This window comes from Tursiops truncatus, chromosome 7 (genome assembly GCF_011762595.2).
Source record: "Tursiops truncatus isolate mTurTru1 chromosome 7, mTurTru1.mat.Y, whole genome shotgun sequence".
NCBI lineage: Eukaryota > Metazoa > Chordata > Mammalia > Artiodactyla > Delphinidae > Tursiops > Tursiops truncatus.
In genome coordinates this window covers 54,073,113-54,092,313 of record NC_047040.1, presented here as the reverse complement: position 1 = coordinate 54,092,313, position 19,201 = coordinate 54,073,113, and the positions used below count along the sequence as shown (strand labels likewise).

Genomic DNA, 19,201 nt, shown 5'->3' with positions numbered 1-19,201 from the left:
TCCTATGAATTTGGGGATCTAGTAGTAAAATGATGTATTCTGTAATTATGATGAACAAGACACACATATTATGAAAGGCATTAGACAGCCACAGCCGGCCCTAAAGCAAATCATATTTTTATCTATGCTATAAATAAAGATAGGGTATCTTTCCCATATTATTAAGAAAATATTAATCAAAATGTTATACAATACACAATTTAATGTAAACTTGGAATTTGCAGCATGTCAATGTCAACTACAATCGGAAGAGTATATGCTCTGAATGAAGCCTAGAAAAGAGAGCTATGGTAGGATCTGCTGATGCCTAGCTAGCAGGATTCAAGAAGAGTGATTATGCATTTGGCAAACAAATATTTTGGCCACTCAGAAAGAGTAAATAATTTGCCTGAGGTCTAGTTAGTAAACACACTACTCATTCTACTTCTGTATAAGGTCATTGGAAAATTTGCCATCATCTAAACAGGGCACTAAATTATCCATTTTCCATGTAGATTCACACACAATGAGTGGTCTTCTGACATCTTGCTTTTCAGATATCTTGATAACTGGAAGGCAGCATTCCATGTAGCATTCTTGGTATTTGCCACTATAAATTAGTAAATTGGCACTTTCATCAAGATGTCTGCCAGATTTCTGCCCTAAATCAGTTTTTCTGATTGTGATGATTTTTAGATGCACTGAAACATTTTTTTTTAATTTCAAGCTTGAAAATCTGAGCCTCGGCAACCCAATCAAGAGCAGAACACTGAGTGGGAAATGCCAGCGGGACTTCTTCCTTCTTAGTAACCAAACTGGTTACCACACTTCAGCAATAATGCTTGTTTAAAAGCCTAATGGTCCCAAAGATATGAAGAGAATAAAAATTGTGTTATACTGGCTTTACCAAATGGCTTTACCATTCATATCGCAGAATGTCACTGAACCAATAAAGTTAAGCATTATGTGGACCTTAATTCTCATCAATGAGGAGGAATTTATTTATCATATGACAGTGGTAAGGACCTTGGGGTAAAGTAGCCATGTTTATAATGTCAAGATACAAGACCACCAAGGTATGTAGTAAAATACACACTGTTGCTGAAAACTCTAAATGGACATTTGAATATCATGAAACCTAAGTTTATTTAGACAAAGATACAAAATATAATTTTGAATGGATTCCTGCTACAGATCTTAAATGCAAATCTGACTGTACAATCTTAAACATTCTAAGTAAGTAATAAAGGACTTCTGTTTTTGGGTAGGATGGAGTAGCTAGTGGCAGAGCAGTGCTTCTGCCTAGAACAACTAGAAAAGCTGGAATAAATGCAGAAAGCATCTAGTTGAAGGCAAAAAGAACTAAAGAGGCCAAGACTCCAGAGAAGGACGAACCTGAGAGTGGTAAGCTCACCTGTCACCTCTCCTACCCCAGTCAGGGGCGTTTCCCAACTCTGTATGCCGACAGGAGGCTGATCGTGAGGCTTTACTGGGGAACAGAGAAAACAACAGAACTTTTGACAGACACTAGTGGGGATGGGGGTTCAAGCACACAGCTCATCTTCATCTCAGAACATTGACAAAATACTGGGGCTGAACAGGGCAGTGGATTAAAAAACCCAAGCAAAAGCCTCTGAAAAGCAGAGTGGAAGTTTTTCAGCTATCTCCCAAGACTCCCCAAATTGCAGACCTGCCAGGGGGAGAGACCTCAGAGAAGGCCCCAAGCTCTAACTTGAAAACGCTGAGAGCCCAAGGTCAACAGAATAGATGGAGCATTGACAGGACTGTACTCCGGACTCAACTCCACCAGCTCCTGATTGGCTTAAGTGATCTTCAACCAACACCCACCTAAGGAAAGAAGATAACACCATCTGGAACTCCTACAATTTTTTTATACATAATGCTTGGCATTTGATAGATATTCTCTCATCATCCCAAGATAGGATGACAGAGCTGGAAACCGAGAGAAAAAGTAGACAATAGAAACAATTCCAGATCCAGATGTTGGACTTAGCTGACAAACACTTTAAAATACCCATGATTAATACGGTCACGAAAGTATAGGAAAGATGGAGAAAGAGAAGATAAAAAAGGAGAATTTCACTGGCAATATAAATCTAATAAAAAAGAACCAACTGGAAATTCCAAAACTGAAAAATATAATTTCTCAAAAGGAAGTTAGTAAGAAAAAGGATAGACAAAAAAAGTGCAGTTTGCAAATATGTAAACTCCCTTATGAGTGCAAATTGGAGAAATACACAATGAAGAGAAGGATATAAAGATATACTTAAAAAGAGTAAAAATATTAAAGATAGATAGACAGATATGTTCTAAATGTTCCAAGTAAAAAATAACAATTTTTTTAACAGTAAAGCACCAATATAACATAAGAACATAGGTAAAATACTCAGCAAATTTTCTCTGATGCATACGGATAGTATTAGATAAATTAGAATTATTTAATGCATATTTTGTTTCCATATAGATTTAAGAAGACCGGTCTTTAAACAACAAAGTTTGAAACAATGAAGATAAAGAGGAAATTGTAGCTCAAAGTAGATGAGGGTAGTTAGAGCCCAACTCTTCCAAATGAATTCAGGCTCCAGACTGAGATTCATCACATGTCAGAGTACTGAGAAAATTGCAGATGTCAGTCATCTTTGCAAATCTACAGAAAATAGGAGAAGGGCCAGAAAATTAGAGAAAGGAAAATGCCCTGATTTTCAAATGGGGGAAAAGATGGCCTATGTGATTTACCTGTCAGTAAGCTTGACATTGAAAACCAGGGCAATAAAGTCATCATTGATCAAGCAGATTGTGAGCACTTTGGAAAGAACCCTATGATCACTAGGAGTCAAACTAATTTTTGCCAAATTATATTATACAATTGATAGGATACTAGGTAGATAGACCTTCCTTCGAGCAGTGTCTTCCATTATAGACTTAAGAAAAAGTGGTTAAAATAAAGTACTATTGGGAATGTCCACGATTGTTTAAAAGACTGGTTAATCAATTGATTGCTTAATGGATTGGGGTAGCAATCTGCCCCTCAGACACTTTTATTAAAGATCTAATTGCAGCCACAAGAGGCTTACTTATTAATATACCGAATTAAACCCAGGAGAGATGGCTAATGCAATAGATAGCAGGCTCCAAATTAGTTTAACAAGATGGAATCATGAGTTAAAACTAACAAAGTGATATAAAATAGGAATAAATATAAAGGTTCACATTTGTATGTAAAAGATAAATAGGCGACACGGATATAAAATGGGAGAGACCTAGCCTGGCAGGAACTGCAATAAAAATGTAATGCAATTGCAGTTTTTCCATCACAGGCTTAATATGAACCAACAAAGTGAAATTATTGCTAAAAGTGCTAGTACAACCTTAGGTCTCATTAGTAAAGAATGATGTACACTTTGTACTCTGTGTTGAAGTTGTACTTTACTTCTTGTTTACATGTTATGAATGATATTGACAAATCATGGAAAATTCTGGGAGGAAGGATTAGGATGAAGAAAGAGAGAAAGCTACCTCCTAAATGATAGAAAGGATTTATATCTAGTTCACTGCAGAAAAGACTCAAATTAGATTTTGCAACTGTTTTCAAGGTTTGAAAAACTTTCGTGTGTAAGAGAAATGAAATATGCATACATTTTTCCCCCTGTGGAGCTACAGAGGGTTAGACTCAGATATGAAGACAGATTCGCCTTAACATTAAAAAATAAAAAACTTTCCTAGCAGCTGGCATTTTCTAACAATAAAATGAACAGTTTCATAAGGAAGATACTTGAAATATTGAAGGAGAGGTGGATTAACCATCTTTCAAGAATTCTGTGGAGAACTTTATATGGGCCTGAGGTCGATTCTAGGATACTTCACAGACATAACTTAACAACTAAAGTTTAGGGTACATTTCTAAATATAATGGAGCTTTGCTATGAAAAGATCTGGTATTGTAAGAAATTCTTTGAAATGAAGATTCATCCTAGATGTTATCTTTCGCCTCTGGAAATCTTGTAAGGATCTTGTTGCATGCTTTCAACATAACTCAGAACTTCTGGGTGATCTTCTGAGGACTCTATGTAATAATAATAATGTTACATTTGGATTATAGTCACTCTTTCTTGTTAATAGATAAACTAGCCTTCATGTGATAAACTCACAAGAGGTCTAGGAGCAAAGAAGCACATAAATGCTGGGCTTCAGGACTATTCTAGGTTGAATGGAGCTAAAAAGAACTTCCTAAACCAGCACAGCTGAATAACAGACAACTGAACTTTTAAATTTATGACTCTGACTTTGAAAAGTGATCCTTGAAGAAGGTGTGACTCATTTAATGTTATTCTCACCATATTTATTAAATTAAGGAACTTGAGCCCGAGGTCTTGAGTTAAAAAGCTCCTCTTTAAAAACAGCTGCCACTGCTTCTCCACTGAGTCTGAGAGACGCTCAGCTTCAGCAACACCCTCTTCCTTTCGCAGGATATCAGTTTGGTAAAACTCCCTTAGGCCCTGACATTGCTCCTCTACCTTAAAAAAAAATAAAAGAATATAAATGAAAGTTAAGAACACTTAAAAACATTTTTAAAGAGAAAAATACTAGATTCCAATAAAAGCCTATATAAAACTTAATTGGAACCTACATTTCAGAATTCTTTAAATAATTATTAAATATTGTCAACTTACTGAAAAGACATGAAAATCTATTCAGGTTTTTGACAGATCAGACTGACTGCTACTGGGTAGTAACTTGACCTGACAAGTTTATTATCCAGAAGCCCTATTTACTGTAGCCAAAATCATATTTATGTATTATATGTGTGTATGTTTTGCAATTGGAGACAGCTTATGTCAAAGACCAATGTGGTTCCATTTAAAGCTGAGTTTTATAATTCAGGAGAAAGATAAACATATACAATCAAGGAATACAAATCAGAAAGAAATGTAAGTCAGTGGAAAGTTATTCATAATTAGCAAATCACAATTTGCTTCTCATCAGTGATAAACCAGAACAAAAGAGTACAAATAATTATGAATTTTCTGTACATGTATTAATATTAAACTGCCTCCATGAGCAAATCTTACTGAGGTTCATTACTTCACCTCCCTAGAATTATATTTTCTCATTGGCTAACCAAGGTAAGCAATACTAGATTATTTTAAATCACTCTCTTTGGACAGAGCTTATATAAAATCAGATGTGCCTGCAGAACCAGATCATTTAACTGGGTATTGTAGAAATGGTAGAAAATTTTTGACACAAGTTTTTATGCATTTTGAATAATACTTAATGGCCAATAGGATAAGACTCAAAGAGCTCATAACTACTGAAAGCAATATAAATGGGATAAGAAATTTCAGGCAATGGTTAGTCACTATATTTTCAAGATTTCAATATCATTCTTAATTTAATGAGCGCTGCAAAGGGCACTCAGAAACAGAAGTTGTCTCCTCTTTTTCCATAGTCCATTTATTCATGACTGTTTTCCTGATACTTGTTTCCTCAGCCCTGGATAATCTTTCCTCAGTTTTCTGCTCCTACTTAATCCTTCATGAGACAGTTAAAATACTACCTCCTCCACGGAGTCTCCTAAGATTCCGTAGTAAGAATTTAGCAGTTATTTCATTGGGTTCCCAAAGATAATTCTGGGAGAAAGAGAACCATAAACAGATTATTACAACACAAAGGCAAGTATGCCCACAGTGTTCTGGGCACACTGAGGAGGGACCACCAGCTCTACGTAAAGTAAACAGGCAAGAATTTCCCAAAGGAAGCGACATTTGATCTGTGTCTTTCAGAATTGTCCAGGGTGAGAGGGAACAGGAGAAGGGGGCCCCAGATGGAAGGAATAACACGTGTGAAGGCACAAGTGTGAAACACTGGCTGGTTCAGAGCACGATAAATGATCTTGGTGTGGGTGACATCCAGATAGCACAACCTGAGTGGTAAGAAAGAAGTGAGAGTGATCATTGTGTTGGCATAAAGCCGTCAGTAGGTTTCAACTCGTTTGCTACTATACTCAACAAACTGTGACACACTCTCGTTAGTTTGAAACAACTGACAGCTATCACAATGACTCGGAATCGGCATGACAGCCATCAGTACTTCAATGGGATAGTATGCTACAGGCGGGGGTGTCAATATCATGGGCTGTCGGTTAAGTGAAATTCTTAAAACATAAACTGTAATTCATCCTCCTTTTCCAACTGCTCAAAAAAGCCTCCTTGAATGTAAGTGAGCATGATGTCATTATAGGGATTTCCTTGAATCTGGACTAGTTTCTTTTTTTAAGTGAATTAATGATCAACTTTAATACATTACCCATTTTGGGGTAAAAGTTATAACTTGCTTCATAAATTACATTTGTCATATAACCTGAATTTCAGGAAGTGACATGATCAGATTTGCTTTAGAATGACCATTTTCTGAAAGGCATAAAGGGGAGAATTATAGGAGGCAGAGAGAACAGGCAGATACAATTTCTTTAAGCTGGGCAAAGGATGATGAGCACCTAAACTGAGAAGGTGATGGTACAAATGAAGAAGGGGAATTCAGAAATCTCTTAGGTTGTCTCTAAAGACAGACATGGGATAGCATGGCGTGTTTTTTTTTTAGATGTTGGGGGTAGGAGTTTATTAATTAATTAATTTATTTTTGTTGTGTTGGGTCTTCGTTTCTGTGCGAGGGCTTTCTCTAGTTGTGGCAAGCGGGGGCCACTCTTCATCACGGTGCGCGGGCCTCTCACAGTCGCGGCCTCTCTTTTTGCAGAGCACAGACTCCAGACGTGCAGGCTCAGTAGTTGTGTCTCACGGGCCTAGTTGCTCCACAGCATGTGGGATCCTCCCAGACCAGGGCTCGAACCCGTGTCCCCTGCATTAGCAGGCAGATTCTCAAACACTGCGCCACCAGGGAAGCCCCTAGCATGGCCTTTGATGTTTGAAAAAACAAGAGGGAGGAGATTGGGAATTAAACTTCAGCTCTGATGTTTACTACCTGTTTGGTCTTACATACCTAACTTCTCAGAGCCTCAGTTTCCCTCATTTGCAAAGTAGGGATAATAGTAAATAAACATAGGGATATTATAAGGATGAAATGAGATCAAGAATGAAAAGTTCAGGGCCTAGTACAAAAATAACTGCTCATTAAGAAAGGGATCAGAACAGACTTTGAGCTTCTACATAGGACTTTTGAAAGACAGTGGGGTCATTAATCCAATGCCAAAATACAGAAGGAAACACGTTTGAGGAAAAGATAACCAGTTGTGTTTTGTTGAGCTTCAGGAAGCTACAGAATACATAGGTAATTAGTATGATTGGAAGTTGAAAGCATTGGCCTGGAGCTCAGAAGAGCTGGGGTTGAGGAACCAGTTTTGAGTTACTGGGAAATTGAAACTATAGGTGTGTTTGTGGGAGGGTGGGTGATTTTTGTAGGGAACGTGTATAGAATGTACAAAAGAGGGAGCACAGGCAAGAACTCTGTAACCCACCACACTTTAGGAACAGAGAACTGAGTCAGGAAAAAGAACAGATAAAGAAGTAGACAGGCTAATTTCACTTATGTGAAATATTCAAATAAGGCAAATCTATAGGGACAGAAAGCAGAGTAGTGCTTGCCTGAGGTTGGGGGCAGGGGGGAGGGGTGGTGGAAACCAGGACTGGTGAAAAGTATACCCCAGGCCTCTTTTTGGGGTGATGGAAATATACCAAAACTGGAGTGCAGTGATGGTTACACAACTCTATAAATATGCCAAAAATCATTACATCCTAAAATAGGTGAATTTTATGCTATGTAAATTATACCTCAATAAATCTGTTTAAAGTCAAAGGAGGTGAATGTGAGTAACTGGGTTAAATAAATACAGCAGAGGGATTAAGTGGGATAAAGATTGACCGTTTCACCTGTCAACTGGTAAGTAGTAAGTATAAGCTCATAAGAATGGAGTGAAGAGGTGCAAACGGCAGGATGGAAAAGGGGATAAACCAAATGGCAGTGGGATGAGGATTAGGGAGGATCAGGAAGAAGAGAAAAGAAATGTCATCTTCCCATCCCAAGAGTCCAGTTGTGAATGGAAGGAAAATTACAGAGTGGTAGCTTCAGTGAGGGCAAGACTATTTGGGCAGAACTGTAGACCAAAGAGAAGGAAGCAACAGAAAAAGCAAATTTTTAAAATTAGAGGATGGATGCTGAAGCCAGATTCTGAAGGATGTAGGAGCAGACAGGGAGGGACTGATGGCTGATTAGTGCAGCACACATGAGAAGCTCCACTTTATTGGTGACAGTGGAGGAAGGGTGAATATGTCAGTGGGTTTGGAAGCTGAAGGAAGTCAAGGCAGTTAAGCTCAATGGATTCATGTTTTTCAGTCACATACAAGGTAAGGGCATAAGCCGACATTTAGGAATGGAAACTGCAGTAAGAAGTTTGCGACTCACTACTGAATGGGCACCAACTAGAGAGCATATGGGGGGCTCAGCTGAGCCAAAGACCCATAAATTTGTAAGAGCACCAATAAGCACAATTGTATGATTTTCCACAGGAGCGTCTGGAAGCTTGGAAAGAGAAGCTGAGTAAACAGAGTGTTGGAGTGATCTAGTATTGGGAGTTGGAAGTCAGGGTAGAAGGCAGGGAGTTGAGGACATGGGGAATGGAATGGAATGGAATTGAATAAGCACAAGCTGGTGAGAAAAGAGAGAAAGCCTGAAGGTGTAGGAGATTGACAGACTGAGAGCACTGCCGAGGTGAGGACACAAGGCTCTGCCAGGTAAGAAAAAGATTAAGTGAAAGCTGGGAAGATGAAAGGACATGAGGTCCTTCTTGGGAAAGCTCTGTTTGCAAAGCTAAGGTTCCAGCCCTAGTCCCAAAACTCCTGGTCCCAGAGGCCAGAGGGGGCCATGGAAGTAGGCGCTGAGCTAGAAGCTAAGAAGGTACATTTTTGGCAATGAAGATGCAGAAAACCAAGCACTACTTTGTACCCTCTCCACCATTTCAAGTTGAGACAAAAATGTTCATCGAGGGACTTCCCTGGTGGCGCAGTGGTTAAGCAGCCACCTGCCAAGGCAGGGGACACGGGTTCGAGCCCTGGTCCAGGAAGATCCCACATGCCACAGAGCAACTAAGCCCGTGCGCCACAACTACTGAGCCTGCACTCTAGAGTCTGTGAGCCACAACTACTGAGCCCGCATGCCACAACTACTGAAGCCCGCGTACCTAGAGCCCGTGCTCTGCGACAAGAGAAGCCACCGCAATGAGAAGCCCGCACACTGCAATGAAGAGTAGCCCCCGCTCACTGCAACTAGAGAAAGCCCATGTGCAGCAATGCAGACCCAACACAGCCACAAATAAATAAACCAGATTAAAAAAAAAAGATTCTTTCTTTTTTAAAAAAAGTGTTCATTGATAGAACAACCTGTCGGCTATAATATCTCTGCCTAACCCTGAGAGTTCCAGGATAAGAAAAAATTTTAAAAATCCAGAATAAAGAAAGATGTGGAAAAGGAGGCAGTGGTTCCCTGAGATTTCCAGGGCCTGTGCGTGGCCTTCCTCCAGAGTGGTGAGAACTCAAGACTCTTAGAGAACGAGAGCTGGCAGAGGAATGTGGGCAGGCAGGATGTGGTCGTGCGAGGTAAGGGTGAGAGTATTGGGAGGGTGGCGGGAGGATGCTACCTAACTTGGGTTGGCTTTACCCCTGAGTGAGCCTTGATGGCTCTACCTCCCACTCAACCAGCAGCCCCTCCCTGAAAGGAGAGTGAACCACGCGCGCCTGGGAGCATTAGGACCAGAGTTAAATGAGGTGGGACTCAAGTGCTTTGCTATGACTGATGTCACCTTCAAGAACCTGGGACCTTTGAGAGATGGAATTCTAGTCTACCAGAGGGAATTTTACAGATTATTTAGTACAAACCAGTCAAAACAATGCCTCAGAAAAAGCTCTCAGAGGAAAATTATTAAAAGCATCAAACAAGACAGATCTGAGACGGGACCCAACAGCCTATAACTTCCAATTGTGTGGATTTTAAACAAATCACACAAATTGCTTAAGTATTCAAAGAGATTCATGACTTATTTTTAAATAGAAAATGACTTATTTTTAAATAATTTTGTTTTATGTTTAGGATATTGTAAATATTTGTAGGCCAGGGGCTTCCCTGGTAGCGCAGTGGTTGAGAGTCCGCCTGCTGATGCAGGGGACACGGGTTCGTGCCCCGGTCCGGGAAGATCCCACATGCCGCGGAGTGGCTGGGCCCGTGAGCCATGGCCGCTGAGCCTGCACGTCCGGAGCCTGTGTTCTGCAGTGGGAGAGGCCACAACAGTGAGAGGCCCGCATACCGCAAAAAAAAAAAAAAAAAAAATATATATATATATATATATATTTATTTATTTATTTGTAGGTCATAGTAAAAAGGGTTTCAACACAGCCACTTTGCTTATTTGTCTGTATCTACACATACACACTTGTATTATGTTTTTAGTAAAATAACTTACTCTTTGAGCCTGTGTATGGTGCCTTGGAGAATAAAGGAGCTATAAGTGAGTATGTGCACTGGGGTGGAGGATCTGGAACGATCCACGAGGGTTCTATCCCCTTAGAAAGCAGGAAGATGGGCAGAGGCCATTCTGTCAAAGAGGTCAGCCCATAGGTACCGTACCTCCTCTGATGACTTTAGAAATGCCACATAAGTTTGCAGGACTTGTGACCTGGAGCTGAGGCTTTGGCCAAGTATGTTTAATTCTTCCTCTAGCCACTTAGCTTTAGAAGAAAGCGATGCCACTTCATCAGGTTCAAAATCATTTTTCTCTGTCAAGAGTTTTGCAGCTGCTTCTGATTCATGTGATGTCTCCTATAAAAACAAGGCACAGGAGGTCAGAAGCTGACAGGGGAATCATGAACACTCACATTCCAATACCTTCTGTACAGCCATCTATTACAATTATTAATTGAACTTGTACCAAAACTCTCCTCAATGAAAAAGGCACATATTTTAAAATTTGAAAAAAAAAGGCACCTTAAAATGAAAACTACCTCAAATTATTCTTTCAGTCTATCACCTATACGTCTTATTTAGAACATTCTACTTTCTGTGTCACAAATAGAAGAAAGTTTGTTTAGTAAGAAAGGTTGTAAAACACATTGGCAGAAATGTTTAAAATAATTTAAATAAAATAATTATACATGATGATTGCTTTATGAAATTTACCAGTCGCTCTAGAAAATTCTTAAACTAATTTTGTTATATAAGAGATGACAAGTTTATAGAAATTGTTCACTCATTTTTTAATTTACAAAAAATGCCATATCAAGTATGCAGTCTTCTTAAAGTCTCCATCTACAACCTAAAGAGTCAGTGAATTTGACTTGCTAGGGTTGCTCTCCTATGTCTTCTTTTGAGTGCAATTTTTGGCACGTGAAATCTAACCACTGATTCAATGGACGAGTAGGTATTTTAGGCACTATTTACACAACTGCCGCAGAGCTGTGTAAAATTTCACGTGAGACCAAGCTAGGATTCAAGCAAACACGAAAGACAGATGCTCCACTCTCATTTAGAGCAAGGAGGGATTGCTCTCCTACTTGTATTTAATATGCTTCCCAGGTACTCTACTGAATGGAGGTAATTTTAATTTACAGGAGCTGCTCCCAGAGAGCCCTCTGGAAGGAGGAAGTGGAGGAGTTTCTCCCCTTGAAATTTCCTCCTTCCCTCTAAAATTTTTTAAATAAAAAAATGAAGGGACTTCCCTGGTGGTGCAGTGGTTAAGAATCTGCCTGCCAATGCAGGGGACACGGGTTTGATCCCTGGTCCGGGAAGATCCCACATGCCACAGAGCAACTAAGCCCGTGCGCCACAACTACTGAGCCTGCGCTCTAGAGCCCTCGAGCCACAACTACTGAGCCTGCATGCCACAACTACTGAAGCCCTTGCTCCTAGAGCCCGTGCCCTGCAACAAAGAAGCCACCGCAATGAGAGGCCCGCGCACCGCAACGAAGAGTAGCCTCCGCCCACTGCAACTAGAGAAAGCCCGTGCACAACAACGAAGACCCAACGCAACCAAAAATAAATAAATAAAGAAATTTATAAAAAAAGAAAAAGTACTTCTCTAAATAAAATATATGAGGCTTTCTTTTTTAAAAAAATGAACTTGAGTTCAGGCATGCATTTCATTTTAGACATTTTAAAAAATGAATTAAAAACAGCCCATTAATAATTGGTTCATCCGTGAGTTTCAGGTGGCGGTGCTGTCTGTGAAGGAGACTCTTGGATAAATTAGGAGTTTTGGATTAACATATATGCACTACTATATATAAAATAGATAATCAAGAAGGACCTACTGTATAGCACAGGGAATTCTACTCAATACTCTGTAATACCTATATGGAAAAAGAATCTGAGAAAGAATGGATATATGTATATGTATAACTGAATCACTTTGCTGTATACCTGAAACTAACACAACACTGTAAATCAACTGTAGCTCAATATAAAATAAAAATTAAATTCAGAAAAAAGAAATGATTGAATAGCGAGGCTGTTTCCTAGAGACCTGGGCACTTGCCTCACCTTCCTAACCACCTGCTGGGGCGGGCAGGGACTTCATGAAGGTTTGGAGCTGCTAGCAGGAATGTCTGAACCTAAGTCCCATGTGAAAGGGGTGAGAGGGTACTAGAGAAGGTGCCAGGCAGAGGAGGGGGCAGTTTCTGTCTCTAAACATTGGGTGTGCAAACAACATTGTGATTTTTTTGCCTCCTGGAATCTAGCACTGATGCATGTTGCTCTTGGTAATTTTCTCTTGCAACTTACTCTAGCAGAAAATCACAAATAGCCTTGAAGAGGCGCTCTCCTGGCCTCAAGGAGCTGCTAACATCTCCTAGGCTAGGAAAGAGGGCCAAATGAGTGTTTAGCACCAGGCTATAATGCTGAGCTTCCGTGAGCTCAAACGCCCTAATAAATGCACCTGTAAATATACTTTAGATACACATAATGGTAGCCGTTTTTAAGTCATTATCTGCCAGAAGACTAATTTAGAATTGCAGCCCTCAAGGGAGTTAGGATTAAGTTTTATAGCTACTGAAAATAAAGAAAAATCATATTTACAAAACCATAACCATAATAATAACTCATTTTATTTACCTTAGCTTGTTTATCTAGTTCCAGATATGTACTCAAAATCTTCTCTGATTCAGAAAGGCTGGAACCGACATCCATTGCATTAGAAATTACTGGGCTGATTTTCTGAATGGACATTTCTACCTTTAGGAATAAAGAATATATTGCACCCTTAGTAATATATATTGGCATACATGTATGCATATGTGTAGAGGAGATAAATATTACTCTCTACATTCCCATTATACTTTAAATGTATACCAATTTTAATCTAAAAATAGTTTAATATTTCAGTATTTCCTACTTAAATTCATAATGCTGCTCTTCATATGAGGTAATACTACTGACTCACCAATAGAGGATATATGTTTACAGATATTTCTTTTATTAACAGCGATGAGATGTAGGCAATAATCCACATTCTCTAAGAATTTATTATCTATATTACGTAGAAAGGATAATTCACTTGTCAACACATCAGTAGAAATGAATTTTTCTGGTGCATTAAGTCATGATCATACACTGTACACTGAAAGGGGCCCAATTTACAGGTATATTTTGAAGCAGAGGTCCAGCATAGGTATTAGATCACTTTACGGATTACTATATTTAGGGCTGAGGGGCCCCGGGACAGCACCACATGCTGTACATGTAATAACAAAACAGAAACACGCTTAGGCATTTAATTGATGAACGTGGGGGATTATGATTTGATCTTCAATACACATGAATTAGTGAATACAGTGAGGTTTAAGGGGTTCTATTCAATTCAAGTTACTGCCTTGCTCTGACTAGAGTTCATACTTCCCAAAGTCAAATTGGCTCTGACTTGGCAGTAGCCACACAAGCAACAGCAGCTATTTGAGTTTCTACTGTGTTTTCCACCACCACCAAATTCGCTTGAATCTCAAGCTCCAGGGAATGCAGCACTACAGCTGCCGCCATGTTTGTAATCTCCCTGGACCCAGGCATCAGAACAAGGTTCCAATTCCCATCTCTGGATCAATAACAGGCAAGGAGGCAATTTAGATAGAGACTTGGTTATTTAATGACCTCTCCTGTGAAGTCTATTAATTCTACTTGTGTAAGTCAGGTATATAAGTCCATTGTAACTAATGAAAAAACATCATTGAAAATTTGAGACCCAGACTTTACAACATGGTTCATTAGCATTAATGTAATTGAGATATTACTAGTTTTTGCTATAACCCCATCTACGGACAAGTAATTTTCTTTTAAATTTATTTATTTTATTTATTATTTATTTTTGGCTGCCTGGGGTCTTCGTTGCTGCGCACGGGCTTTCTCTAGTTGCAGCGAGCGGGGGCTACTCTTCATTGCGGTGCCCGGGCTTCTCATTGTTGTGGCTTCTCTTGTGCAGGATAGGCTCTAGGCTCACGGGCTTCAGTAGTTGTGGCACGAGGGCTCAGTAGTTGTGGCTCACGGGCTTAGTTGCTCCGAGGCATGCGGGATCTTCCCAGACCAGGGCTTGAACCCGTGTCCTCTGCATTGGCAGGTGGATTCTTAACCACTGCGCCACCAGGGAAGCCCCCAGACAAGTAATTTTTTATTTAGTCAAATAGTAGCTGCCTGTTTTTATTCCTCTTTGAAAATGGGAAATAAAATTCTTCAAACCACTATATTCACTTTGTAGAAAGGATTTTCACACATATGGTTTTATTCAGAGTGGCCATGTCCTTTGCACTGCCTTGGTTCAATAAATTATGATAATGGCAATTTATTCCTGGAACCCCTAAAACTCATCATTTTTGGTATCTACCTGCTGTTCTTGCGTTGTGTGGTGCCATGTTAACCAAAATGTGCATATTGGAGCCACGCACAGAACCACGTAAATCAAAGAGGACACCATCCCAATATACACATGGTTCAATTAACACAGTTCTGTGCAAAATGAGAACTGCCTTTGTGTAAACATGTTCTGCGCTGGGAGGCAGGGAGGATGACACTTTTAGTTTTGGCAACCTGGGGCAGGGATGGTTGATGAGCAGTAGTGAATTACAATTTCATTCTGTTTGAATATAAAGCCTAATGTGGGATGAAGGGAATCCTAAGGAGACACACCCCTATCCTCCCACTGTGCCCGCATGCTGCAGTTCCCATACCATCATCTATTATCACCAGGTAAGGAGCTGCATCTAAATAGTAGCTTATGCATAAAATAGATAACCAACAAGGATCTACTGTACAGCACAGGGAACTATACTCCACATTATGTAAAAACCTTTAATGGAAAAGAATCTGAAAAAGAGTATATATATATATATATATATATATATATATATATATAAATAAAACTGAGGGCTTCCCTGGTGGCGCAGTTGTTGAGAGTCCGCCTGCCGATGCAGGGGACACGGGTTCGTGCCCTGGTCCGGGAAGATCCCACATGCCGCGGAGCGGCTGGGCCCGTGAGCCATGGCCGCTGGGCCTGCGCGTCCGGAGCCTGTGCTCTGCAACGGGAGAGGCCACGGCAGTGAGAGGCCCACGTACCACAAAAAAAAAACTGAATCGCTGTGCTGTACACCTGAAATTTACATATCGTAAGTCAACTATACTTCAATGAAAAATTAAAAATAAAGAGACTTATGCAAACCAAGAAATAAATAGTAGCTTAAGGAGGACACATTTTATGAAATTACCTTTCTTAAATAGCCCTCCACTGAGGCTGTTAATTGCTGTCTATTAAGAGCAAATTCCCTGTGCGCTGAACACTGTTCAGTCAGATGATCAACTCGCCTCTTGATGCATCCCATCATCTCACGGACACCGGTCACCCGAGAGCTGAATGGAACAAGCCAGCTGTTAGTTCACTCCACCCTCATAGAGAGGCCCCAGGAACAGGGAACATTTGAAAATGAACCTTTCGTGATAAGTATGACTTGATCAAAGTTACTAAGCGTCAGGCTTTAGGATAATAGAAGTTAAGAAGCTGTAGTCCTGGTACAGCAGAGACCAAAACCAAATTATGTTGTTTTGTTTAAGTCGGTCAGTCCCGAGGGAAAAGATGAGTTATGGGTTTTTGTAACCAGTTCTAATCTTCTCTTCTAAAGGTTCACTTTCTAATATTTCTTTAAGATATTTTGAGAAGCTTACGGCAAAAAACACAGTATGTTTGCCAAGAGTTTTCCTGGGGGTGTTATTTAAAAGCTTCATTTATCTAAAGATGCTCTTTGAATAGAAGTGTAGATCAGCCAATTAACAAAACACTGAATGATCCAATAGGGTAAAATATTTATGTAACACTAAGGTCCTTGTTCTGGATACTTACGAATGCTCAAGTCTGTAATCATTAGGTGAAAACCAAGGTATCACCAACAATGAGGAATCTGATGTACTTGTTCATAAAAAGAAACCAAGCCTCACACTGTCATTTTGTACCTGTGCTGGCCTCATGAGAAAATGAAAAGTGACATGACAGCTCATAAAATGAAAATGTCTTTAAAACAACAAATGAACTTTGAGTTGGACCCCATTTGCTGTGGTCTAAAGACACATTAGCAAGTTTCCTAACCATTTCCAACACAGGCTTACTAGCAATGCAAGACAATGAAAGGACATTGCTGATCCAGTGAGCACTTTAAAATTTTTCAACCTATCCCTGAGACAGAGCCTCTCCCTGCATATAAGAAGTTGAAGTCTTTAATTTCCTATCAGTCATTTCCTTCCAATACTCATAAAGATGAGCTGATAACTCTCACATTTAATTACCCAGAGCTTTAAAAGATCTTGGAACAAGATACAGATTTCAGTAGTTTTACCTCAAAAAATTAATTTATGACTCAGTAAAAATGAATTGAATTAGTAACGAAATGAGGGCAGGATCCCAACTGCCTGAGAGGGAACGGGACTTCACAGGAATGACAATGAGGCTGCCAAGAGTTTAGAGGTCATCAGGCGGCTTGAGAATCTTGTTGAATGCACATGGGATTCAAGTGTGTCCTGTGGGACCACCGGAGTCCCAGAGAAGTTTAACTGGAGGGGAAATCTTATTCCCGACGCCTAAGGTCCCACAGACATTACACTTGAAACAACTCGCTTCATATTTTAATAACTCAGAGACAGTGAAGAGTATAATCAAGAAATCAGGAGAGTTTAGCAAATAATCCTTGTACTTATATCCACAAATTCTGTAAAAATATTATATTGGTAACAGTAATCATATTTTAACTACATTTTAGACTTTGCATGCTAAAAAGGCACTTAAAAGCCCAGTTGTCCTACATGTTATGGTTTTTCTGTAGAACATGCAAATTTGGAATGAGAAAGATAAATAAAAAAGAAAAGGTGAATAAGCACTGTGGAAAATAGGTACAGAGAATAAAGCTTGTCATAGTAAATGGGTAAACATTTTCTAAAAATAATCCACTTACTGTGACAAGGAACCATTTTTAATGTTTTAAGTAATCTCTTCTAATTCTCATAACTACCCGATGATCTGGCTATACCTGTTATCTCTGTTTTGCAGATGAGCAAAGTGAGGTACAGAAATGCTCAGTAACTTGCCCAGGTCACATTTATTAAATGGCAGGGCTGGGATTTGAACCTATTCATCTGATCCCAGAGTCCACACTCTTTACCACCTCATAGTACCTTTTCTGGGTCCATGACACATGATGGGGGTGGGGGGGGAGTATTCTAAAATTTCACTTTCCCTTGCACTCAGTGTTGATGGAAACAGGATTAGCCTGGCTGGCATGCTCTTTTGAAATTGGCTGGCTTCTCTAGGTAATGAAATGTCTGTCTGTAGTTTGCAAAGTGACCACTAGAGGGGCACGATATCTTATTCAAATTCACATCTTGAAGGCCCCTCCAGCACAGAAAATGGAAACGGGGAAACAAAAACAAATCAAGCATTCCTTCCATAAATATATTGCTCTCTAGCAACTCACAATTTTAATTTAGATGAATCACAACGAGCCAAACAGGATCTCTTGCTGTCTTTGGATGGATCATTCATTTTTAATTTTCCAATGACCTACGAGATTAGTCTTATTTTGTGGTGATTTATGTCTTATCCTGTATATCTATTGCATTATAAATTAAGGGAAAATACAACATTCTTTTCATTCATTTATCCTCTGTAGCCCTGAGCTACATAGCCTTGTAAGAAGCAGATCAATGCATATTTTCAAATTAAATAAAGTAGACTTTGATCAATATTTAAGGGAAGACAAGACACAGATTTAAGGAAAAAGAACATATGCACAGATAGTTACTGTATTAAAAATGTCACTAGTAACGGTTTCTAATTGTTTTTAAACAAAGATGACTTTGCGGGCTTCCCTGGTGGCGCAGTGGTTGAGAGTCCGCCTGCCAATGCAGGGGACACGGGTTCGTGCCCCGGTCCAGGAAGATCCCACATGCCGCAGAGCGGCTGGGCCCATGAGACATGGCCATTGAGCCTGCGCATCCGGAGCCTGTGCTCTGCAACGGGAGAGGCCACAACAGTGATAGGCTCACATACCACAAAAAAAAAAAAAAAAAAAAAAAAAAGATGACTTTGCCCTTTGCCCAGTTATAGAAGTTTTAGCCTATCCAAAGACTGCCCAATTTCTTCTTCGATGGTTTAGGATTCATAGTTAGGTTGACTGATACTTCCCTCCACTGTTTCAAGCCTTATAGGGACAGACTGAATTGCCTGTCCCATGTGCATTCCCTTCTTATTTGTCACTTAGACCGCATCCTTAGTACAAGAAGTTCTCAATTATCTTGCTTACCCTAGCCAGCTCCTATCTTCCTCTGTCCTCAGCTAGATCATCTCTGTCTGATCAGCCATTAATCCCTTCCTTCTACCTGATTCCCAGTTGGAGTATATCTGTCACACTCCTAACCCCAGGGCCTCTCCCTCTCCATTCCTCCTTGGTGAAAACCTAGTCTGCAGCTTACAACCAGCCCTATTCTATCATTTTCAGTTGGAAACTTGAAACACTGATTCCAGACATTTCTTCTGAACATTCCAAAACATTTTAAAACATGTATAGCATGCATATTGCCAATTTCCTCAGAGAGTGAAATGCAGATGGTTTGATCAAAGGAAAAATATGACCTCACACTCTGCCAGCAATTCTTACATTAACTGAAAATAAATTAATAGAATTCC

The 19,201-nt window shown here is 39.7% G+C and overlaps 1 protein-coding gene across 8 annotated transcripts in view; it reads right to left on the bottom strand.

The window, feature by feature from the left end:
• CCDC141 (coiled-coil domain containing 141) overlaps positions 1–19,201 on the bottom strand; it is a 217,586-nt gene that overhangs the window by 56,768 nt on the left and 141,617 nt on the right. For 7 of the 8 annotated variants that reach the window (XM_073807525.1, XM_073807527.1, XM_073807526.1 and 4 more), the window contains exons 10-13: positions 15,741–15,882; positions 13,108–13,227; positions 10,630–10,821; positions 4,335–4,514 (exon numbers count right to left, since the gene is read on the bottom strand). In XM_073807525.1, the coding sequence (XP_073663626.1) occupies positions 4,335–4,514; positions 10,630–10,821; positions 13,108–13,227; positions 15,741–15,882 (634 nt within the window). The remainder of the gene's footprint in view (positions 1–4,334; positions 4,515–10,629; positions 10,822–13,107; positions 13,228–15,740; positions 15,883–19,201) is intronic. The other variant, XM_073807529.1, reaches the window with a different exon arrangement.